Consider the following 25,700-nt stretch of genomic DNA (forward strand, 5'->3'; position numbering starts at 1 on the left):
AAACAGTCTAATAGGGCTCTAACCTCACAGCTATTTGTAGTTTGTGAGACATAAGTATTGAGTCACAGTTCCTTGGTAGTCTAGGAGTAGCTTTTTTGGAAATTAAAAGGAAATTTAGATTTTCTCATTTTAGGTGTTAAACATTTCCTTCAGGTGTCTTTCTCATGACTAGAGTTCTTTCCTCAGTTCTTTTCACCTCTGAAGGAGATTTGCATTCCGAATTCTCACTCCTCTAAACCCCACCCTGGTTGTTAGCTCTTCCCCTGGAAAATTACATTGTACTTTATATGCATTTTGAGTTACCTGTGTATATATGGTTCTCCCTACCTTCCGTTGAATATAAACTTCTGAAGGGCAGGGAATGATCGATTGTCTAATTTTTTTTTTTTGTCCTTGCCTCCTCCTTTAGGGTCAGGCACGTGGTAGATGCTTGGGAATGGCTTGTTTGATTGAATTGATAAAGTGACTTGAATTGAATAGTCAATACCCGAGGGCAGGCGTCAGATGGTGCAGTGAACAGTGCTGGACCACTTGAGGTCAAGTCCTGCCTTGTACACTAACCGGCTGTGTGACCCATGACAAGTCCCTTAACCTCTATAAAACAGGGAACTTGGCCTCTGCACATTTTCTGAATGTTTCTTTGTACAAATATGCCTAGCAGCACAGTGCCGGGTACATAGTAGCGCTTAATAAGTCATTGTTGCTTGACTGATGGAGAAGATTCGAGGTGTCAGGATGTTCTAAGTGGGGTCAGTGCCCAGCGCCGAAGTCTTCTTCTTCAGCTGCCCATTGACTTTCTGAAGCTGTTCCCCCCCCCGCCCCTCCCCCTCCCGTGCTGTTTTGGAGAGCCCCCGCCCCTGGCTTGGAGGACCCTCTGGATGGAGGCGAGCGTCCCTTGCCGGCCCCGTGTCTCCACCCTTCCCGGGTCTTGCTGGGGTGAGGTGCGCGTGCAGGTGTAGGACGAAACCACGTGACCGGTGAGGCTGATGCTCAGTGAGGCGGCCATCTTTGAGGCGGGCACACACCTCAGGTCGTCCGCCCTAGGGGCCGTGAGAGGTTGAGGGGGAGGAGGGCAAGCTCTTGCCAGCTTCCAAGATGGCTACCGCGCGTGCTAGCCACCGGCTCGCCCGCGGGCTCGACTGCAAGCCCGGGCTCGCCGTCTCCTGGAGCTGGGTAGTTGCCCTAGTCTAGGGGTGGGGAACCTGCGGCCTGGAGGCCACATGTGGCCCTCCAGGTCTCACGTGCGGCCCTTTGCCGGAATCCAAACTTCATGGAACAAATCTCCTCATAAAAGGATTTGTTCTGTAAAACTTGGACTCAGTCAAAAGGCCGCACCCAAGGACCTAGAAGGCCACATGTGGCCTCGAGGCCGCAGGTTCCCCACCCCTGCTAGTCCCTCTCCCGGCTTCCCCTCCCTGACAACCGCGGGACCGCCCCCTGCGGCCGCAGCCAATCAGCGCGCGGGGCCGGGCTCGGCGGGGGCTGGCCGGCTGGCCGGGTGGCGGGCGGGCGCGAGCGTGTGTGAGCGCCAGTCTGTGTGTGAGCGTGTGTGTGTGCGCGTCGGTGGGCTGGGGACTAGCGGCCGGCCGAGAGTGCCTGAGGACGCGGCTGCGCGGGCAGGAGCCGGGGGAGCAGCGGGCCGGCCGCGGCGGGGCGCTGCGGCGCTGGGGACCCAGGGGCAGCCATGCAGTCTGTCAGGTAGGTTTCTGAGTCGTCGGGCAGCCCGCGGGGGGCGCTTCTCGCAGGAGGGCGATCCCGATCGTGCACCCCTCCCCACGCACGGCCGGCCTGGGGCAGTCGCTGGGGACGCCGGGGCCACAAGCCCACGTGTTTGGGCTCGGGGACAAACTTCTCGAGGGGGTCAGTCCGTCTGTCTGTCCGTCCTGTCCGGGCGAAGTTGGTCGTGCGAGGCGGTCCCCCTGCCCTTGGGCTGGGACCTAGAGCCCACGGCGTGTCCGTCCCCACTCGTCGCATCCCCTTTTTAGCGGGGCGTCTAGGAGCCAAGAGTCCGGGAGCGGGAGGAGTTGGTCGGGAAGCCAGAGCTGGAAAGGATGGAGGGGGCATGTTCGGGGGGCCGCCTCTGCCGTCGCCGGCATTGCAAAATTCAGACCCTTGATCCCTGCCACTCACAGAAGTCAGAGAAGGATGGAGCTGGAAGCGATCTAGTCCATCCGACTCATTCTAGAGAAGAGGAACCGAGGCTCAGAGAAGTTATGCAACTTGCCCAAGGTGATAGAGCCAGGACTCGAACCCAGGCCTTCTCACTTCGGGAACGGTGCCCTTGCCACTGGTGCCATACGTGAGTGGATGTCTGTCAGTCTCTCTCTCTGGAAGACAGATGCTGGAAAGAAACAGATCAGCCTTCCTCCCTTTCCCCTCTTCATATGATTGCTTCTACAGAGAACAAAATAGGAGCATTGACAAGATGATTATGAACTTAGCGTATATTTACATAATGGGGACTATAAGGCTTGTCTCCTATGGTTCAAAATATGTTACTCCAAGCTGGAGTTGACTCCTGCTGTCTCTAACAGTAGGTGAGTTTCCCTCCCACTCCCAGCCCACTTCCAGTCACTGTAGCTGTGAATTCAGCTATTTATGGGGGAGAGAGGAGAGCTGGGAATGAATAGAGAGAATTTAGGCTAAGGTGGTGATCTCTTGCCAGTTTAGTTGCCAGTAGGACAAGGTTCAGTTTATAGGTGGTTAGAGGTTAAAAGTTAATTCTTAGGGAATTCAGTTCAACTAGAGTTCTGTAAACCATGCCTGAGTATTTATTTGTACATGGTGGGAAGTGGAGGAGTGGGAGTAGAATCTTGATCTTATATGCTGTAGTCACAAAGCCACCTGTCCTTGTATAAACAGGTTGAAGGCCTTTTCTGTTTAAGAATCTGATAGAATGCCTTCTGTGTAGGTGGTTGCTGTTTTCTAAAGGCTTATTTAAAAGTTGAGAACTACCCTGTTTTGACTTGTAACATTCAACAAACATTTAAGCATCTACTACATCTAAAGCACTGTACTGTCACGTTGAGGATATAAAGACAAAGCTAGACATCTCTGGCCCCTAAGGATACATCGTGTATACAGAGTAGTAAACACAAAGTGCATACAAAGTGATTTTTTGGGAGGAGGGCACCAACAAGTGGGAAGATCAGGAATGACTTTGAGTAGGAGATAGCACCTGAGCTGAAAGGATTCTAAGGAACCAGACATTGGGGGGCAAGACATTCCAAATGGGGGACACTATGTAAGTGAACAGAGGTAGGAGGCGCTGAGGATTGCAAGTAAGCCAGTTTGGCTGGACTTGATTTCATAAAGGGGTATATTGTGAAGTAAATCTGTCAAGTTAGACTCTAGCTAGATTGTAAAGTGCTTTAAATATCAAATAGTGGAGTTTTATTATGTTGTTACTTGAGAGGATAGAGTTAGGACCCTGGGCAAATAACTTAACCTTTCTGAACCTCAGTTTCCTCATGTATAAAATGAGGGGGTTGGTTCAGAAAACTTCATAGGCCCTTCCAGTTCTAAAGCTATGATCCTATGTGTTTTGATTTTTATCTTAGGGGCAGTAGGGAGTCACTGAAGCTTCTTGAGTAGGAAAATGACATGGTTGGTCAATATTTCAGAATATTAATTTGCCATCTGTGGAGAATGTATTGTGGAGCTGAAGAAGAGGAAGCAGGAAGAACAATTGGGCTGCTGTTCAGGCATCAGATGATGAGGATATGGCCATGAATTTGGTGTGGTGGCAGAAGGGGTAGAAAGGAAAGTACCAGACAAGCCAAGTAAATGCTAGAGATATCCTGGAAACAGTCCACAAGACTTGAAGAGGGACAGAGCAGGAAATCAGGGTCACTCCAGAGCAGTGAACCTGGTTACTGACTGGGGAGTAGAACCCTTTACAGAAATGGGGAAGTTAGGAGGAGGGCTAGTTTTAGGGGGAAATTTAGGGACACGTTGATGAGAAACAGCCTACCCCTTGAGGAGCTTACGTTTTACTTATTATGAAAGCTTCCATGTCCAAAGTTTTTATTCTTCCAATTTTAGGTGTCTCATTTTTATGTATGATTACCCTACAGTGATAGTCAGAATTTTAGCTCAGAAAGGGTGTATAGTTCATATAGTGATAGATTTTAAGCTGGATGGGACCCTCAAAGGTCTTCTTGTTCAATCTCTTCATTTTACAGGTGAAGAAACTGAAGCTCAGGCATAGTGGTAAGGAGAGCTGAGATTTGAACTTGAGCCCTTGACTCTAAATCCAGCACTACTTACTCTGTGTAATTTTCACCACCTGCCATGGTTTGGAAAAGTTCATTTTGTGAAGTCTCCAGAGATATTCAGAAGACAATCTTTTCTGTAATCATTTAAAGTCTAGTTCCACAGCAGATCCACTGGTGGCTTCTTAATCTTCCTTCCTGGTATTGAAGCATGAACTCCAATTAAGCTAGTTGGCCTTTGAAAAGTGTAATTATAGGCTGCACTTAAATTTTATAAACCGTATTTGGGGAAAGATTAGCCTATATTCAGATGAACACAGAATAATAAATATATGCCCCCCCCCTTTTCTAATCCTCAGAGTACCTGTTGCTTGGGAAGGAAGTTAAAGATGAGAAATTTTTAATGGCTGAGCAAGCATTCTTTGATAACTGTTTTAGGAATTGTATCTTGATCATGTCATAAAATGTCACATTTCACAGTAAGGATTGAATTTTAGAGCATTTTCTTACATGTGAGAAGCACATTTTTTTCTAGAGCATTTTCTTATTTTAAAAAAGACCAATTTACCATTGTTTAAAAAAAGTCAGTGATTTGCAACAACAATAATATATGTATTCCTTGTATATAGTAAATACCAACTGTGTAGATGGGAGAGGTAGAGCTCTCTAGGCATCAGCTCTGGGAGTCATGCCATGATTCCCTAATGGAGAAAGCAAGTTGATGCCTAGAGACAAGTGGGAGCCCTGGTTCACCTTATCTGATATTCTTGACGACATGCTTGACCTCTCCCCTTATTTTGAATTTCCAAATGCTTGTCATTGTATCATAGATTTACAACTTTAGAGGTTATCTAGTTCAGTCAGCCCCCTTGTTTTGCAAATCAGGTGAGGAAGCCTAGTCTAAGTTACTGGTTTAAGGACATGTGGGTAGTAACTAGTGGATGGGTGATTGAATCAGATCCTCTGACTAAATGCACTGTTCTTTCCGCTGTGTCAGCACAGTGTTTAAAAAAATTCTCTCACACTTTAATGGATTTAACTTAAAATTCTTAATTTTTGTTACTCTGTGTGTATGTATGTATGTATGTGTGTGTATGTGTGTATTCTACTTCATCTGATAGTTATTAGAGGAAAGTCTAAAATCACAAACTTTAAAATTAATTATCCTTCAAGAATCACTGTTTCATCCCCTGTCGTTAACGTATATCGTATCCTGTCAGTGTCTTTAGGAATCCTAGCAAACAACTGTTTATGGAATTGATGCTGCTGTTCTCGTTTGGCAGGGCAAAGTCAGACTAGAGAAAATCTGTGCACAAAAGGACCCTGAATATTCCTTTGTTACCCTAACTCTGTTTTGTAGGCTAGTATGGCTTTATGTTTGGAAGGGCTGTGGAAATTGGGAAATTGGAAATATTTTCTTTGATCAAGTGTGGCCCTGGTGCTCCATTTAGTTATGTGTTAGGGCAGGGCCAAAAGTAATCTTTGATCTGAGATATTCTAGACTCAAGACCTTATGCATAAAAGTTGAGCTAGATGAATCCCTGTCCCTTTCTCTTTTTCCACCAGTACCCTGGTTTAGCTGTCAGTCAGCATTAGGCTATTCTGCAAGAGTATGAATTGGTTGTTAAGCCTTGATGACAGCACTGATGTTGATTAACAGGTCAACCAGTAAGTAGACAGGAAACAAATCTGTCCTCCTCCCTTTCTCTTCTACTGATTCAACACTAGCTTAGGGTCCCTGGCAGATGTCTGAGGGAGCATAGTATGGGCTGTTCCAAAAACCCTCAAACAGAATACCACTAATTAGTGTCACTCTCACCACTTCGGAAGGAATTGGGTGGGGATAGACTCCCAGCTGAGGCCCAGGCATCTCCAAAGGGGACAGTTCCTTACAAATGCCCCACTGTGATTAGGGTGCTGTCTGGTATGGACTCTAACCTTCATGTTGATTCTACTTGGTAAGCTCAGGATGGTGGAAGATGTGGTTAACATCAGACTAGACTTTGCAGTTACTCAAAGTTCCTGGGTCCTGGCCACATCCACATCTTCAGCTGTGCCTAATTTGCAAGGTTTCTTTGGGTAGATGGGTGTGGTGCTATTGACTGGAGTAAAGACTTCAGGAAATCGGAAAATAAGACTGAATAATGAATGAACTGCCATTTATATTCTTTAACATTTGCAGAGTACTTTATGTTGATTATCTCTTTGAGCCTTCCCGGGTCCCTGAGAGGTAGGATCTCCCGGTGGTATTAACTCTATTTTTCAGGTGAGAAAATTGAATTTCAAAGAGGCTAGGTAATTTGACCATGATTACATTGTTATGTGTCTGAGGCGGGATTCTAAGCCAAGTGCATTGACTCCTGAGCCTACCACTCCATACCGAATTTCCTCTCTAGCTGAAATAGCCTCCTTGTGATAGGCAGACTTTTGAAATTTGGGACTTTCAAACTATATTAGAATATTTCTGTAATGGGTCTTTGTGTCAAATCAGTCACAGACACGGATGGGCTGCCTTTTTATTGATAAGGGAACTGAAGCCCAGAGAGGATAAGTGACTTGCTTCTCCAAGGTCATCCAGATGGTAAGGGTCAGGGGTGGGATTTGAACTTAAGTTTTCCTGACTCTTGAATGATGGGGTGATGGGACTTGGATGCCTAAAAGGAAAAGACTGTGTTTTTGAAAGCAACCCCAAACCGCATCGCCATTACACCACCACTACTTTTTATAATGTGTGACTGATGCAAGTGATGCATGTACTGGTTTTTAAAAATACTTCTACACTGCCATAAAGTTGTAAAGCTAGCAATCTTTTATAGAGCTATCATGCCATTATTTAGCTGTTGATGCTCGTATTTATAAGTAGGTCATTGCTGAGGAAGTCTCTTTTCTTCTAGAACTCCAAATCGTATGAGTTGTATCTGTTTGCTTTTCTGTTACATTAGGTAAAACTATTCTCAAATCCTTTGGAATATCATGCTTATCACATAATTGGTGTATTGCTGTAGATGAAACCTTTCAGCAAAAATACATAAAGCCTTGGTCAGACAAGCTTTAAATCCAGAGTTAATAAAGTACAGCTTTTTTTGGAGCACTAATGCAAGCCAAGTTCATATACAGGAGTGTCCCAAAAGTAAACTTTAAGAGCTCAAAGCTCCTCTAAGACCTTTAGGACACTTTATGTATTCAACACTTGGTACATAAAACCCAGGAACATGTATTACTGAGTGAATAAATGAATAGCTTTTATTTAGCTCTCATTGTATGTCTAGCCTTGTGCTAGCACTGGAGCTACAGATATAAAATCCAGACAATTTCTACTTTGAAGGAGCTTTCTAATAGGTGGAGAGACTATGGGTATGAGGGAGTGATGAGTGAAGATTGTTTTGTTTTGGGAAGACAAGGGAATGGCTAGTGGATCTAGAAGAATTGATTGACAAGTCTTTAAGTGCCTACTACTTTGTTGAGTACTGAGTTGTATGCCTGCAAAAGATTGAAGTGGTTCCTGCCTTAGTGGCTCCTCACAGGATAATTTGACCTTTTACATTTTCAAAGTGACACTGTAGTCCCAGGATTTGACCTCTACTTGGATTTCCAAAGGATTGTCCAGATTGTTTTATTGAATCAAATATTGCTTGAGATCATTAAGCTTTTGACTAAGCTTAGAAATATTTTTTGTTTAGGGATTTTTGTTGTAGTCAGAATTGAATTATATACCCCATTCACCTTTGTTTATTCAGCAGCTCTTTTCATTGAAAAAAACTGACACTTTTTAAGTGCTTCAAGGGAGATTGCTGCTTGTTTATTGTGAAATATTTTATAAATTGCCAGGTTATCTTTTTGAATAAATTTGGATATTCATAAATGGAAAATTTTATGTTTTGCTGAAAATAATATTTCAAGTGTCCATAAACTTTGGTTGCATCTTATTTTCTTTTGACAAAGTGAACACTTTAGTTGACTTAATACTTTTAGTGACTTATAAAGATCATTAATTTCCACAGCTAAAATTATTTGATTAAGGAGGTTGATTAGGGAATGTTTTTATTCTAGGATTTCATCTATTGCTAAGTTGTCATAAATTCTTATATTACTAGTTAATACTTGGTATGCAAATGCAAAATAAGTTCTGGTTTTATCAATGAAATTGTAAACTTGTTCTCACACATCTCATAGAATCTTAATAACAGCTAGAAACCAAACTTATGTGATATGGTGGAAAAACATGGAGTTTGGAATTGAGTTCCTGGGGACTTGAGTGTGAATTCCAGATCTGCCACTTAGTTATGACCGTTGTGACTTTGGACAAGTCCATAACCTCAGTAGGCCGCAGTTTGCACATCTATAAAATGGATGGGTTGAAGTATTCCCCTCCAAATTCAATGTTCGTTCTTAAACTAGAGTGTAAAAGGCCAAGGGTGATAGCACGTGGATTACAGTTCAGTTAATTTTTAAAGTTTCTTTTGGGTTCAAGCCTTCATTTTCTTTGCACGTGGTTTTTGCTTTTTAGAGCTTTCTTTTCTGCAGGAGTCCTTTCCTGGTCAGCCCATCACTGCTAGTGCCTTTCGTTTGAAATTCCTTGTGTACAATTTCATGCGTGTTCTCTCCATTAGCACGTGAGCTCTTTGAGGGCAGGGACTGTGTTTCTGTCTTTCTTGGTATCGTCAATGCTTAGTGTAGAGCCCGGTCCCTAGCAAGTAAGTGCTCAGTAAGTAAATGGTTGTTGATTACTTGTCTCTCTCCTCTTTGTATGGGAGTAGTGGGCTATAGGAGTTTTCATATTTATCAGCACAGTGCCTAGGAACTTTTTAAAAATAGTGACACTTGCATTTGTATATATCAAAAGATTGGTAAGCTTTGTATTCATGCAGCTCATAGTTTGGCATTATGCACAAATAATTTTTATGCTTAAAGCAGTTTTCCTTCTCTCTTTGGACACTGCTGGCCCACTTGCCTTGATTTATATTCGGTCCAGTATGTTTTCAGGGGCTCTAGACAAATCTTAACAGTTTTGAGAAGACATGATTGGTATAGCGTAGTTTAAAAATCATTGACTTAAAGTCTTAAACTTGGGTTAAAGCAGTCTTCACAAATGCAAGGTAGAGAGAACTGCCTTGGAGTCTTAAGGGACTGAAGTGGCTTCATTTTGAGTGATCAGTGATGATGTGGTAGGTCAAGAAACTCCTGCTCCTTCGAGTTTTAGTAAAAGAGGTGTAGTTTATAGGAAAAAAAGACAGATAATCACTGCACTCTGACCTTGTCAGACTACAGCCGGCACAGTATATTCAGTTCTAGGTATCCTAAACCGTGGAGGGCAGATCTTGACACTCTGGCAGTGTCCAGTAGAGACTCTGGTAAAGGGGCTTTGAATTCATGCTAGGTGAAGGCTTGTGGAAGGAACTAGGTATTTTTCTTGGCTAAAGAGTGGAGAAGAAAAGACTCAGGGTGGACTGCCTTCCAGCATTTGAAGGGCTGTCATGTTGGACTGTAATTACATTTGTGCTGTTTGGCTCCTTAGGGCAGAGCCATGAGCAGTGAGTAGAAGTTGGAAAGAGCCAAATTTTGGGCTAAATTTCAAGAAAAACCATCTCGCACACAGAACTATTTGGAATGTGCGAAGGGAGTAATTCCCACTCTTGTCTTCAAGCAGAGGTTGGGTAATCATTTAGTTATGTGGTTGTAGGAATTCTTTTTTGGATAGCTTGGAACAGATGGCTACTAATATCTCTTCCAAGTCTGAAATCATGTGATTTGGTGATATAATATATCTCAAAGGTTCTTAACCTTTTTTGTGTCAGTGACCATTTTGGCAGTCTGGTGAAGCGTATGGACCTCTTCTCAGGATCATAATTTAAAATGCATAAAGTAAAATAGGATTATAAAGGAAATAAAAAATTAATGAAAATAAAGATGTAACTTTTCCCCCCATTCATGTTCATGGACTCCCTGAAATCTATCCGTAAATCCCAAATTAAGAACCCCTGGCGTATCATAAAGCTAAGTATTAATGACTCTGATATGTCCATGTTACTTTCCTCTTTGTAATAGCGGATAATTGGGAGGTTATGTATTTTTTATGATGAATTTTTTCTGTTAGAAGCTAGAATTTTTTTTAACTCAGCAAAATCCTCAAATACAAGAAGAACATGATAATCCTGTGGCCTGCAGTTACTATGTTACATGGTGCCTTTCATGAGCCCAAGTTCATCAACAATGCAAGTGCTTTGTACTATTTTTCCTGCAGTCAAGGCTGTATATAAGCTGTGGCTCTGTAACAGAGTGAAGTCAGTGGATCCATGGAGGAATCAGTACTTTATTAGTATAGTTGGCAACTTTTGGATCAAGGGCAAAGAATAGATTCATTGGAGAATCTTTTTATTTCCTAGTGATTTTTTTTTAGAATGTCTCATTCTTAACATTAGTTTTAGAGCTTTGATCAGCATGAATTTTTTAAAAATTAATTTATTTTGATTTATTAACAATCACTTCTATGTGCTTTTGAGTTTAAAATTTTTCTCCTTCTTCCTCCCCACTACCCTCCCCAAGATGACTCACAATCTGATATAGGCTATAATAAACATATTTTCACATTAGTGATGTTGTAAGTAAGAATTAGAACCAATAGGAGGAACCACCAGAAAGAGGAAACAAAACTCAACAGAAGGAAAAAAAAATAGCAAATAGTATGCTTTGATCTGCATTCAAACTCCATAGTTCTTTCTTTGGATGTGGATAGCATTTTCCAACATGAGGTCTTTGGAGATGTCTTATATCCTTGTATTGCTGGAAAGAGTTAAGTTTATTAATGTTAGTCATCGCACAAAGTGGCTGTTATGGTGTACAACGTTCTCTTGGTTCTGCTCATTTCTTTTTCTTTCTTTCTTTCTTTTTTTTTTTTTTGGGCTGGGCAATGGGGTTAAGTGACTTGCCCAGGGTCACACAGCCAGTAAGTGTTATGTGTCTGAGGCTGGACTTGAACTCAGCTCCTCCTGGCTTCAGGGCCCGTGCCCTATCCACTGTACCATTTAGCTGCCCCCTTGGTTCTGCTTATTTCACTCAGCATCAGACCATACAAGTCTTTCCAGGTTTTTCTGAAGTCAGTCTGTTCATCATTTCTTATAGTACAACGGTGTTCCATTGCATTCATATACCACAACTTGTTCAGCCGTTCCGCAATTGATAGGCATCCTCTCAGTTTTCAGTTCTTTTCCTCGATCAGCATGAATTTGAGAGGTGTTGTAGTTACAATATACTTATTGCCTAAATTTTATTATTGCATCCAAGTGTGCGCAAGTATACCACAGTGGTTATTAGTGTTAATTTCATTTTTTTTTTTTGCTTTCTTTTTCCAGGCAGTCAGGGTTAAGTGACTTGCCTAGAGTCACACAGCTAGTACCTGTCAAGTGTCTGAGGCTGGATTTGAACTCAGGTCCTTCTGATTTTAGGGCCAATGCTCTATCCATTGCGTCTCCTAGCTGCCTCTTAGTGTTCATTTCTTAACAGATTGACTCTCATATAGTTAGCATGTGAGTGAATTATATTATTTGCATTAGCAGTATATTTTACCATTTGTAATTTATTTTTACAATTTTTTTGCATTTTCTTCATTGCTTGGTAATAGATTTTCCACTGTAGATTTTGGACTATATTTCCAGCGATTTGTACTCATATCCCAGTTATTTCTCAGTGAAATTAGCCCTGGGCCACCGATATAGTCTTATAAAAGCTGCTAATGAGTAATTAGTAAGAGCCTGAGAGGTTCTTTTACTCCCATTCCCTTGGGCAGGGAGCTTTGAATGAGCATGGGGCAGTTTGAGAGAGAGTCTATTGTGCAAAAATTATCTGCTCTGCTCTATGTTTCCGACTGTTTTCTAAAAATGATAATATTGTTATGTAATGTACCAAGAATATTAACTAACTTCTCACCCTGCAGAGATCTCCACACTGAGACCCTGTTTTAGAGATTAATGTTTCCTGCCGGTTCAGTAGGGACCCCAGCCACGCTCACTTTTTAAATTGCTCTTTTGTTAAACCGAAATCTCCCTCTTTCTAACCTTCAGCTCTTGATCTTTCTTCTGTCCTTTTGGACCAAATAGAACCAGTCCAGTTTCTCTTCCTTTGAACCTAGCTCTAACTTCCCAGTCCAGAATGACCTTCTCTTCCCAACCTCTTGGGTCCAGCCAAGGTCTTGTTTTCTCACACAGAACAGTATATCTCCAGAATCTTTACTATCATACAGTGTATTAGTTCTGCCATTTCTTTGTGTCAAAGGCAGATTGAATAAGAATACAAGCTAACCACTGCATCCAAGTAATTGATAAAAATATCAAAAACATCACTAGGCCAAACACAGATCCCTGCTGCACTTCACAGGAAACCTTCCAAGTTGACTTTGAACCTTCAGTGACTTAACACTTAACTATTTTATTGTTAGATTAACTATGCTACAAAATTGCCTAATTTGTGACTGTGCTTCCTTTTCAGGGAAAATATTCTTTTTGGAATGGGAAATCCTCTTCTTGACATTTCTGCAGTTGTGGACAAAATTTTCCTCGATAAGTAAGTTTCAAAAGCTTTGTATATGATGTGGAAAATGGACTAGAGGGAAAATGTGATAAAAATTTAGAATGCAATGTGCTATACAAACAACCCAGAACCCCTGCAGATTATGAGGACTGGGCCTGATGGCACTGATGCTGTCTGACAGAGTGACTCAGTACTTGGTCCTTCTTGCTGATGGGAAAGCCTTTGTACAATTTCATTTACAATTTTATTCTAAATTAAATGAATGTTTCCTTAATGTATTATTTTCCATAAACTTGTTAATACCACTGATCTCCTATAGTATTAGTCTTTTAAAAATGATTTCAAAATGGAACGCAGTTCAGATTTTCTTGTTTGTTTTTATATTGACTAATTTTGCTCCGATATTGGCTAGCCATTGTTTTATTTCCTTTGCTTCAATAAATATGCATCCAGTATAATCCTTGGTATTGTTGCTTCACACTTCTGGAAATTAATGCAAAAAAAACTATAACTGACTTGTATCTCATTTGTTGAGCAACAATTTAGTGAGTTTATTTTTTTTTCCTTCTTTCCTTCCTTCCTTCCTTCCTTCCTTCCTTCCTTCCTTCCTTCCTTCCTTCCTTCCTTCCTTCCTTCCTTCCTTCCTTCCTTCCTTCCTTCCTTCCTCCCTCCCTCCCTCCCTCCCTTCCCTTCCTCTCTCCATCTCTCCCACTTAATTCATCCAGGTAGTTCTTGACTAAGCTTTATTTAAAATAGAAGTTTTGGCCTAGGGGAAAATTTGTTAGTTTTGGGTAAAGTGCAGGAAAGGACTTGGGAAAACAGTTAAGTTGAGTAAAGAGGAAGTGTGTAGAGGCTAACTCTGCACAGATCTTTTTTAATGCTAAGAGTAAATTTATATCAACTTATAGATTTTTACATGTATCATCTTTATTTGTATTCCCACTTACATGATATTTTTTGTAAATCTTGTTTTCTTTAAAGGTCTTTTAGATAGTAATCTGGTGGTTGATGGCTTGGTATCTCTGTCTTGGCATAGTTGGGAGCTCCAAGCAGCTTCTTTGTCTTAGGCACAGCAGATGCCAAAAGGCCAGCTGAAGGGTTTTTAATTGTAAGCTGCCAGAAAGCAGAGAATGGGTGGTACCAGTGGTGTGATGTTGTGGGCAAAAGTTTGGCCATTGGAATAATGGGAGCAGGATGAAAGAAACTGATTAAAAATGGAAGGGTTTAACCTTAACCCTTCAGGATTTGGAGGGGAAAAAATGAACTTTAGGGACTTTAGCTACAAGGAATAAGCATTTTTCTTAATTTTTAAAAATCTCTTTATAGTTGATCTTAAACTCGAACTGGGTCTTAATTATTGTGAAAAATAAATCCCATGAAATGGTTGATTTGTCAGAATTTGCACTGCATATTTATACTATGCTGGAGGAACAAGTGGTCATATTTTATGTAATTATAACTCCAAATAGTATGAATTCAAATGCATCCTTCTACGTTAGGGAATTAAATTTTTTGCACTAATCGAGATCTGGCTGTACATTTAAAATTTTTATGAGTTGAACTGGTTTAACTGGCTACTCAACTTGTCTTAAGGAATGTATAATAGGATAGTGTGAAGTCATAGTGTGCTTGATTTAGGAGGCTCTGGGTTTAGATCCCTTCTCTAACTCTTAATATTAGCTGTGTAACTGTGGAAGCATCACTTAATGCCTTTGACCCTAAGTTTCCTTATCTGCGAAACAGAAATTATACTTGCAGCATATACTTTAAGTTAAATAAGCTAACGTCCTTAAAATCTTTTGTAAATTTTAATTTGACATAAAAATATTATTTGTTATTATTAGACCTCTAGTGAACTCCTTGACCAGTGAATTGTGTTGTTAATACAATACAACAATACAATTAAAACATTACAACAATAAATTGCTAATAAATGCTGCATAAGACTGTGAAAGACCCAAAAGATACTAATGCTTAGGAGCTTGCACAATGTTTATGATTTAAATAATTTTTGCCAAGATAAGTACATTGGGGGCAGCTAGGTGGGACGGTGGATAGAGCACCTGCCCTGAAGTCAGGAGGACCTGAGTTCAAATGTGGCCTCACACCAAACACTTGACGTTTACTAGCTGTGTGACCTTGGGCAAGTCACTTAACCCCAGTTGCCTTAAAAAAAAAATCTTAAAAACATGTAAAACATTTGTATGGTAACAGGAAAAACAAAAAATTTAGAATCAGAATTCTAGAACTGAAAGCGCTTCCTTGTTTTAAAGTTAAAGAAGCCAAAGCACAGCTTGGTTACTGGTCTTGCCTAGCAAGGAAGAGTTGGGAGGGGAGTAGTAGTAGGAGGGCTGAGTTGAGCTTAGACTGCTGGCCTTCTGATTTCTGACCCCAGGTTGTAACCTGCCTCATTCCTTAACCAAGTAGCTTGTTTCAATGTTCCTCCTTGTATTTAACATGTTCCGACTCCTATTTAGGTTAAATGTAGGGCTTTAAACATACTTAAGCAAGTCGTCTGGTTCTTACCCTGTTCTTAAATTAAACTTGCTCCAATTCTTGCCCTTAGTCATTTCCTGAACAGTTTATAGTTGAAACTGAATGTTACAGAGAAACAGGTGCCTCATTTTCCCTTATCTCCTCTTGTTTTCTCCATTCCCGTTTGCTTTTTTCTGCTCCTCATTACCTTGTTATTTACAATACAAATATTATTGTTCCTACTATGCTTATGATTAAGTGTTCGCCATATAAGGAGCACGGGATGCCATTAATAAGCATTGATGAAGAGAAGACTGCTGAACGTTGATGGCGAACTCCATGTGAACAGGATCGTTTCGTACTTTCTTGGCCAATAACACGTAGCATAGCGCTAAGCATGTAGTGAGTCCTCCGTGAATAATTGCTGGCTGCTGCAAGTAAAATGCTTAAAAAAAGATGTTTAGCAGAATATATAGTGAGAGTTTTCAAGATTTCAGAGGCAGTTGGTGTATTTATCTTCTTTTAAAATGGTGTTTTCTATCAAATTATCAGAGGCATTCTCTAAAACTTAAGTTGTACTGACAGTGGGCTAGGAATGATCTACTTCTTGATCATTTAAATTATATCTGCACAGAGATGAAGAAGAAAGAAGATTCAGATTTTTATTCTAAATCGTATCAAGTCTGATAACACCCAGAAGTTCAGAAACACAAGGATTCTTTTTTAACTGATTCTCCCCCTCTTTAGTTGTGTGCCTTGTCTAAACATCACCCAAATAGGGGGGAGCTAGGCAGTTTCTGGTAGTTATTTATGCTTCCAAAACTGTCAGGAAGTTAGTTTAGTTCCTAGGAGACATAAATAAATTAGCCAGTCCCTTTATTAGAATTTGGGAGATGCAGGAATTTACTTGTTTAATAAGGGTAGAAAACAAGGAGAGCCTGAATTATAAGAGGTTGGTTGATTGCCTGGAGCTGGACGGGTTCCACAGTGGGAGAGGAATGCCATGATACAGCAGGTCCACTGAGCACAGAGTATTTGCCTCCAGAATCCAAGGCAGTTTGTTGTGGAGCATCTTCTTTTGTTTCCATGAAGATTGCCAAGACTAGTTTCTGCTTTGAAAAATAAAAATGAAGGGATTTCAATGAGAGCCAAAGTCTTTGAAAGAGACCCAAGCTGTTTGTAAGAGCTTATATGATTTTTAAGTTAGTTTAGGTAGACGTTTTCCTCTGGGATGTGGAAAAGATTTTCTTGGTTTCAACATTGTTTAGTGATTGTCCACTTCTAATTTTTGTTTATTAGTTCATTGCTTTGGCAGTATTTCTGAGCCAGCCATTTTCTTGGCCAAAACCCCACTGTCAGAAGGTACCCAATATGATCTGCAAGGGTTAAGTTAACGTGCACCTTGAAAATCCTCATTGCTGACCAGAAAAGGAATAAATTCTTCAAAGCAGTAGCTGATGAAAATAGTAGCTGTTGAGTACAAGTCAGTTAGTTGTTTCCTTTGCATTATTGTACTGAGTAGTGGGTACGACAGGGTCTTTTGTACCTCTTCACCTAAGTTTTTGTTGATTGATTGTTGACAGGGAAAAGGACACAAAAATGTGTTATCCTTGTAATTACTCTGCCTTTGGTCTTTATACTTCTCTGCCTAACAGTTGATCAGTTACTTACATGGTCCACTATGGCATTCCATCTGTGGCATAGTAATTATGTAATTTCACTTATTAATGGTGTTTCTACCAAAGTTTGTTCAGTAGAGGATTAAATACAGACTATTCCTATCAGTATTCTAAAATCAAATTGAAAGCAGGTTTAAAACAACATAGTTCCGTAGGCCATAGTGAGGGATAACTTTTAATCAATTTTTACAATAGGAAAAGAAAAGGAGCTTTGATGATTTTTTTTAAAATAACAGGTACTTCCCTACCATCTCTTGCTGAATCTTTTCCAACCACTAGTCACTGTATCTGGTCACCAGTGCCATGAATCTTTGGCAATCACAGAAAGGAAAATGAAGTAAAGGGAAAAAGTGAAACCATAAATGGTAGCCTGAGTAGAAAAAAATCATAGATTGGCATCCATACTTTCCTTCTGACTTCTTCCCAACTTCTGTAAGCCACTTTGCTTGGGCTCAGAAGAACTCTGAAAAAACTAATATAAGAATGGTTTAGACCACAAGAAAAAATATTGAAATTCTCTACCACTGACCACTTGGATTAATGAGCTGAGGTGGGGTAGAGAGAAAGAGCTGTAGGGAGAGGAGTACACTTTTGTAAGTTTATAGATTTTAAGAAGGTTTATTACTTCTGTGTGACTCAGGTTTTTCAGATAGTTGACTATTTGCTACTGACCCAGTGGATAGGGTATAATGATATAGATCTATATCTAATGATATAGAGTAGCTAAGCTGTATTGGAAGTATTGTATGTTACCAATTGAGAGATTTAGGTGCTTTGGTTGCACTAAGTGCCTCTGGGGTAGACCTATCGTGTTGTTGGGGCAAAAACTGCTGGGGCCTGCTAAAGGAACCTGTAGCAGCTTTACTACCCATCCTAGCACTGGTCTGGTAGGTAGACCTTGATGACTCCCTGTATTCACTAGGGGAAAATCAAGGATTGTACACTTAGGGAAGCTAATTGAAATTACATTCTGTACTAAGCCTGAATTTAAATGATTTTTAGCTATGGTGGGTAAAGTTTTGTTATGTTGGGGTTCATCTAATGATCTGAGGAAAGTGAAATACATTTTTTCCTGGAAATGAATTACTTACATCATGTGAATGGCATCACTTACCAGTACATTCTCTCTAATGAGATCATTTTGCTCATAGGCAGGCAAATAATTTCCTAAAAAGAAGCTTATGATGTTCCATTATACTACTCATAGAGCAAGGTGTTATTTTAAAATATAAACATTGCTTTGTAACTCCCCTTTCCCTTCCTTTCCCCTTTTTGATATAGAAATTGGCTGATCGTTAGATGCTTTAAATCTTGAGTGGCTCTCTAATTCTAAAGGGTCATGGCAAGCATGAAAGGAAGGAGGGTGTCTAGGGTGGAATCTGATGTATTTTGACGCTGATTGGGAAAAACTTAAAGAGGGCTGGCAAAATTGAAAAACAAACATGAGACAAAGGGCAAGGAAAACCATCATCAAAAGCAAAAGACTCAGATACTTTGTGGAGAAAAAAATATAGTAACTAAGAGACTGGTAGCACTTAGAGGCTATGCCAGAAATAAGACTGTCCTTAAAAACAGAAACTTTGATTTAATGCGATTGTTTTCTCTTCTAAGTGTAACTGTGTGAAAGAGTAACCTTTGATAAGAGCAATACCTTTCGTTAGTTTCTGCTACCTTATTTTGTCATAGGAATTATTATAAGTTTTAACGTCCATTATTTAATGTTAGTATTTTTGACACAGGAGAAGCATAACATGGTAAGAGCCCTCCTTGGAATTAGGAAGACCTTGGATCGAGTCTTATCTCCATTACATGCTGGCTGTGGGACCATGGACAAGTCATGTAATTTCTCAGTGGCCCAAGGCAACTTTCTAAGATATTAAATTATAGATGAGTTAATAACCAGTTGTTAATTGCTCTTATGAATGAAAGTTCATATATATGTACATATATGTGTAAGTTTATTTAGAAAGGAAAATATTCTTTAAGGTTGTGTCAAAATGGAATTTGGCAATTGGGTTCCTGTAAGGTTTAAGACTAGAATTTGTTTAAAATGAGTGAATGTGGATTATTTCATCACTTTATAAACTGCCTAATTGGCCAGTTAATATGTTATATGGCTGCAAATCATTGAACACCATGATCTCAGAAAAACCAAAATTTCAAGTGACCTAAAGTTCTTTATACTTTTGCATGATGGATGTAAGTAGGTAGAGTAATGTCTTATTATTGATGATTTGCATACTAGAAATGGTTGGAAAGACATCATCAAAGACAGGAATGACTAGAGCAGGATGTGGTCTAGTCATATATAAACTTTATTATAATTAGAACTAGAATATGCCCAGAAGTGGGGGGGGTAGGGAGGGGGAGGAAAGTCTCAAGCAGTTGATGAATCAGAAATGTAATCTAGGCTGTGTTAGGGAGGCTTACCTCCAGCGCATGGGGAGGTACCCTGCTCAGCTACAGAAGTACACAAAATCCCTAGAGGAAGACATATACAGTATCCTATTACCTTTCCCCCTTTCCAAGGGTTGTGACTTTCTAGGAAAATATATGTGTGTGTGTATGTGTGTGTATGTATGTATATGTATATGTATGTATTTTTTTTTTTTTTGGCTAGGCATTGGGGTTCAGTGACTTGCTCAGGGTCACACAGCTAGTAAGTGTCAAGTGTCTGAGTCCGGATTTGAACTCAGCTCCTCCTGACTCCAGGGCCACTGCTAGCTGCTCCCTCTAGCGATATTTTTAAGAAATCTTTATAATGTAACTTTATATTCTTTCTGAATCTGAAAATGAGTCCATGGTCTGCTTTTATTTTGAAAATTTATCTGAACTTGAGTTTCTATAAGCAACTGGAACTATTACAAAGCTACGTAATAGCTGGCATTAGGGTTTATTCTTTCTCTTCCTTAAATCCTCCTTTACATGCTATAACCTTACTCCCATGATGATGGCAGAATTACATGGTTCAATAGTGAATGGAGTTGGCACTGTGAATGGAGTTGGCACTGCTTTTTGCCATACTGCTGATTCATTTCTTGGTGCCAGCTGTATGAAGGATAACAGAGAGCCCAAATATTGCACCTGTATCCCCAGCATATTAAAAGGAAGCATAGGGAGACATGTAAGAGTTCTTTGGATGTTTTCATAAAAAACATGAATAAGAATTGCACTGGATGAGAATAGGTGGATGGGTTTTATTCTGAATTAATGGAAGTACAAATAGGGCTAAGATGACAGATCTAGGGAGGTGCCAGTGAGACTTCATTTACTTGAAAGGAAAAAAAAAAGGTGGGTACTGAAGAACAAAAAGAATGAAGCAACCAGCCTTTGTTGGAACAGTCTAAGGTTGGGGTCAGAAAAGATAAGTTATCTGTCTTCACAAACAGAAAAGGCCTGGATTTTGTAAATATGTTAGGGTAGAAAGAGTCCGTGGTCTGTTTTTATTTTGAGATATTTGAAATGTAGGAATTTTAGCTTTGTGCTGATCTTTGAACTGAAAATCTTTTTTTCTTTCCCATTTAATTTTTGTTTTAATCATTCTTCCAATTGATATTTGACTACTAAGTAGGTTACTAAGTGTTGGGGTATCACCAATTTTTGGAAATAATGAATCACAAATCTTCCAGGCATACCCTTTGGGATGTGTGTGTGTGTGTGTGGGGGGGGTATGTATATATATAGTATTTGTACTATTTTAAAAAGTATATCTTGAGGCTTATATCTCTGAGCCTTAGTTTCCTATTTGTAAATTGTGGATATCTTCCTTGACTTTCTGCTGCATTTGTCTGTTGAATTGTTCCTCTTTTGGAAACTCACTTTCCCATTGGATTCTCTAACCTTATAATCTCTTTATTCTCCTCTTTGCTAAAATGTTCTTCCTTGGCTCTTCTTCCATCTGCCTCCTATCAGTTGTCCTGAAAGACTTTTTTTGGCTCTCTTCTATGTAGATAATCTCTCCCCTTTGCAGAGATACCCCTTCCTAAATGTGTATCTCTATCCTGTCTTTCCTTTTAGCTCTAGACTCCTGTTTCTAAATGTCCACTCAGCATTTCCATCAGAATTCTGCTATTCCCTCATATTTAATCTAAGGTATACATTGACTCCTTCCCTGTTGCTTATAAATATGCCTAGATCTCCCCTAGCTTAAAAAACCCAACAAAAACCTTCACTTAACTGCTATCTCCTAATCTATTGTCCTATATTTCTTCTCTCTTTCATAGTAGAATTTGTAGAAAAAGCTACAAATTTGCTCTCATTTTCTATACTGACAACTCCTTTTTGTTGCTCAAACCCTTGAAATCTGGCTTCTGATTCTGTCATCCACCTGAACTCTCCAAGATTACCAATAATTGACTACATTGCTAAATCCAGTGGCCTTTTCTCAGTCCTCATCTTTATTGACTTCTACTGAGGTTGACCATTTGATACTGTTGACTACTTCCTCCTCTTAAATTTTATTCTCTTCTTCCTGGGCATTTATAACACTGCTCTGTCTTGGTTTTCCTCTTACCTGTTTGAAAGGCAGCTTTTCATCCATGTCCCATCTGCTAAATGTGGGTTTATATCAGGCCTCTGTTCTGGATTGCCTCCCAGTATCTCTCTATTATCTCTCTAGTTGATTTCATTTGTTCTCATGGGTTCACTTATCTTAACATGACTTCTAAATTTGTATATTCCCAGACTTCATTTCCCTCCTGAGATCCAGCCTCCATTGATAGCCTAATTACTGAACGTTTGTACCTGGATATCTCATGAACATTTCAAGCTCAACATGACCAAAAGTGAATATATTATCTCCCTCTGTCTTTAATTTTCCTATTTCTGCCAAGGGCATTGTACTCATAGTAACCAAGGTTCACAACCTTGGAGTCATCCTTGACTTTTACCTTTCCTTCACCTGTCATACTCCGTCATTGGTTGTGTCTTCATAGGGCTACCTCCCCACCATATCTCTTATCTGTTGCTTTCTTTCTACTCACAAGGCTACCACTGTAGTTTTGGCCCTTGTTGTTTTTTGCCTGGATGAGCTGTCATTTAACATTCCTAAGGCACAAGCCAACCATGATACTTTCCTACTTAATTTATAGTGATTCACTATTCCCTCTAGGATGAAAGTAAACACTCCTTTGGTGATTAAAATCTGGCCCTAGCCCATCTTTCCAGAGCAAATTTCACATTATTCCACCTTAGACACTCTGCAGTCCAGCCGTAACTGCCTACTTGCTCTTCTCAAACCCAGCGTGCCAGCTTCTGCTTCCCTCTTTCCTTCTGTAGGCGGTTCCCTGCAGTGTTCTGCTTCCTCTTCTTTGCCTCTTGTGGGAAGTGAGCGACTTTGTGGCACATTTTCTACAGAGCTGTCCTTAAAGCCAGGAAGACCTGAGTTCAAGTCCTGCCACTGACACCTGCTGCCTGTGTGACACTAGGCAGATCACTTAACTTCTCAGTGCTTTAGGCAACTAAGATTGCATAGAAGGTGCCCATCTATACTGGTAAAGGGAGTTTCCTCCCAGTCAGCAGTCACAGGTCCATGTCCTGTCCCTATCCCTATCCTGCTGGGTGTGTGTTTTGTTTTTAATTATCTGTGCTTGTGTTGTATGCCTGCTGTGTAGTGTAAGCTTTGAGGCCAGAAGCTGTTTTGTTTCCTCATTGTATTTCTAGAAGGTTTCGCATAGAGTGGATGTTTCTTAGATTCAGTCAGTCGCACAGCCCTATTAAGTCAAGAGCTACCCCATTTATCCTCCTTTCCATTTCTTTTGCCACCACCCTAGACCAGGCTGTGATCCATTAAGCGAACTATTGCAGTTATCTCCTCACTCCTCACTCCTTCCTGCCACTTATCTCTCCCTTTTCACTTCGTCTTTCTTACAGCTGCCAAAGTTATCACACTAATGGATGGATCTCAGTGCATCGTTTTTCTGTTCCTAAGCCTTCAGTAATGGTTTCCCATTGCCTACTGAATAAAATAGAATCTCCTTATCCTTTCATTCAAGGCCTAATCCGCTCTGGCTTCTTCCTTCCTTTCCAACTTTATTTTATTCTACGGCCTATTGTGTCTTCTGTATTCCATCTAAACTAGACTAGTGTCATTTCTTAATCTTGTCTTGTTTCTGCCTCCACACATTCACACAGCCATTCCCTCCTCCTCATCTCTTCCTGTTGAAATTCTTTCCTTCCTTTAAGATCTGTTGTAGCAGCCACATCTTCTATGAATCCCTCTGATAGCCTTTGCTGTATGTTCATCCCATTCTCATTTGTGTTATAATTATTTGTGTCTAAGCTTTAACCACTCATTAGAGTGTAGGGATAGTATTTTCATCTTTGTATCCTTAGTCCTAGAACAGTGTGCCACACATACTAAGTGCTTGATAAGTGTTTATTTAATTGAATTAGACATTTATTAAATGCCTATTATGTTCCCAGCATTATGATAATTGCTGTGGTACTTTAGCAGGTCTAGATTTTAATTTTTATAAATTTACCAAATTTCATAGTAGAAGACTGTTCTCTAATAGTTATATGCACTTCTTAGAAGTAAACATGGTAATTGTTTTGTGAGATTCTAATAACTTAGAGTAACTGGCAATATATGGGTTAAAGAAGGAATAATACAGATGGATAATTAGAATTGTTAGCAAATTCACAAAGGTTTTCGTATATGTCTTTTGTCAAGATGATTCATTACTTTAATGCTTTATTACAAATTGGAGCACTTGAAAATCTTGGTGAAACTTGTAATCTTATTGTAGAAATTCAAACACTTAGCCATCTGCTTATGGCTACTTAATAGCCCTAATGAGCTTGTGCTTCCGATTTAAATAATACAAACAATTGTAAGACCAGGATTAATAAATTTACTAATTACTCTCAATGGATCACAAGAGTATTTTTCACGGATTGACTCCTACCTGCTCCTATAAAGTGTAATGTCTGAAATATGAATAATAAGTACATGAATTTTGTTGATTGATTTTTTTTTTTCAAAATTTAGGAGTAAGGCTAATATAATGAAAAGAATGCTGAAGTTAGGATTCCAGTCTTGGCTGTAGTATTAACTTCTGAGAGATCAGTTTGCAGAATTTAAATGTCAGCTAATATGATTATATGATTAGTTTGGAGCAGTCCTTAATTATTGAAGGATTGCTCTTCAGGATGTTTATGTTCTTTCCATGAGAATTCTGAACTCTTAGAACTTGAAAACAAGTTGTACCACACTTAATTTTTTATATTATATTACATTAATTAGCTTGCATTGCTTTAGGATTTGCAGAGTGCTTTACATTTGTTAACTCATTAGCATTCTATATTAATTTGGATTCTTTCATTCTGCCAGAACTTGTTTGAGTGAAGGCCTGTCCCAACCTCTCTCATTTTTTCGTAAGTGGTATACTTTATACTTCATAGCTCATTCATATAACAGTTATTGATAGAGATATGAAAGTAGGCACATGGTTTGGTAGTTGCTGATGCCTATGCCTTTTCTGTCAGCTTTGTTTTAAAACAAAAGATACTTTACATTTATATGTCAGTCGTTTAGCAAGCATTCATTAAGCATCTGCTATGTGCTAGACACAGTGGAGAGACAAAGACAAAGATGAAACAGTCTCTTCTCACCTTATATGTTGTTCTTCTTGTAGAATGTAATTTCCTAAAAAGAAGACACGGTTTCATTTTTATCTTTGCCTTTCTAATCTCTAGCTCATTGCTGTGTGATAGGTTGATTTTCAATGAGTTGTTGAGCGCAAAGCTTCATCTGTTGTAATTCACATACACATTCATTCCTAGTTACCTCTTCCCTGGAGTGGCCAGCTCCTGACAAAACCTACGTGGTCAGTAGGCGCTCAGTACTTAAAGTACTTAAGTTTTCATTTTGATAGACTACCTTGGAAGTCCCAGAAAACAAAGCAGTTGTTATTTGCTCTGGTAGGGCAAGGGAAGGTCACATAAAACCACAGTCATCATTATCTGGCTTGGTGCCCATGTTGGTCAAAGAAAATCCTGCAGTGTGTCTTTGACCCCATTGATTTGGTGGATGCTGTGATAATTACTTTAATATGCACCTTCCTTTCAGCAAGTTTTTATGGCTTGATATGTTTTTCCCACCCCCATAATTCATTACCATTTAGGTATTTATTCATGCCTTCACAGGACTGTAGAATTTAGATTATGAAACACCTTGGCAGTCATCATTCCAACCTCTCATTTTGCAGCTGAGATTGGGAGAGATGAAGTGACTTTTATCTCTAGGTCACAGTGGGGGTAGAGTAACAAGTGGTTAGTGCTAAGCTCCAGACTCATATAATTTGTACTTTTGGATTGAGCACATTGGGATTTATGTTCACTTGACTTGATCTTTGATATTTACATACTTCATAAAAGAATCTGTTTTAATTTGGTGCTGTAATTATTGCCACAGTTACCACTAAATTCTGAAAGACTTCATCATGTTTATAGCTAATAATGTTACACACTCAATGTTTGATATTATAAGTTTTGGTCACTCTCTATTACCTCAGAATTTGTCATATGTGGTGTTTTCTTCTCTCCATGCCTGTACACAAGCTCTCTCTCATACATTCCCTCCTCACCTTGCCCACCCCTTAGAATCCCTAGTTTCCTTCAAAGCTCAGTTTAAGTATCATCATCTACATGATTACCCAGTTGCTAGTCCCCTATCTTTCTTTCTCTCCCCCCCATCCCATCTTGATGCCTTGTATATATTTTTATAGAGATAAAGACTGGATAGTGAACTCCCAGATGAGGAAACTCCCTCTACCAATGCCTGCAGGGTGCTGTTTTCTGCAATTTA

The 25,700-nt window shown here is 39.8% G+C and overlaps 1 protein-coding gene across 2 annotated transcripts in view; it reads left to right on the forward strand.

Annotated features, from left to right (window-relative positions):
* ADK (adenosine kinase) overlaps positions 1-25,700 on the forward strand; it is a 616,356-nt gene that overhangs the window by 61,131 nt on the left and 529,525 nt on the right. Inside the window, exons 1-2 of one of the 2 annotated variants that reach the window (XM_021006124.2) lie at positions 1,574-1,698; positions 12,696-12,770. In XM_021006124.2, the coding sequence (XP_020861783.1) occupies positions 1,685-1,698; positions 12,696-12,770 (89 nt within the window). In that variant the 5' untranslated portion in view covers positions 1,574-1,684. Of the gene's footprint in view, positions 1-1,573; positions 1,699-12,695; positions 12,771-25,700 lie in introns of those variants that run through there. The other variant, XM_021006126.2, reaches the window with a different exon arrangement.

Source organism: Phascolarctos cinereus, unplaced genomic scaffold (genome assembly GCF_003287225.1).
Source record: "Phascolarctos cinereus isolate Bilbo 61053 unplaced genomic scaffold, phaCin_HiC Scaffold_3;HRSCAF=262, whole genome shotgun sequence".
Lineage (NCBI taxonomy): Eukaryota > Metazoa > Chordata > Mammalia > Diprotodontia > Phascolarctidae > Phascolarctos > Phascolarctos cinereus.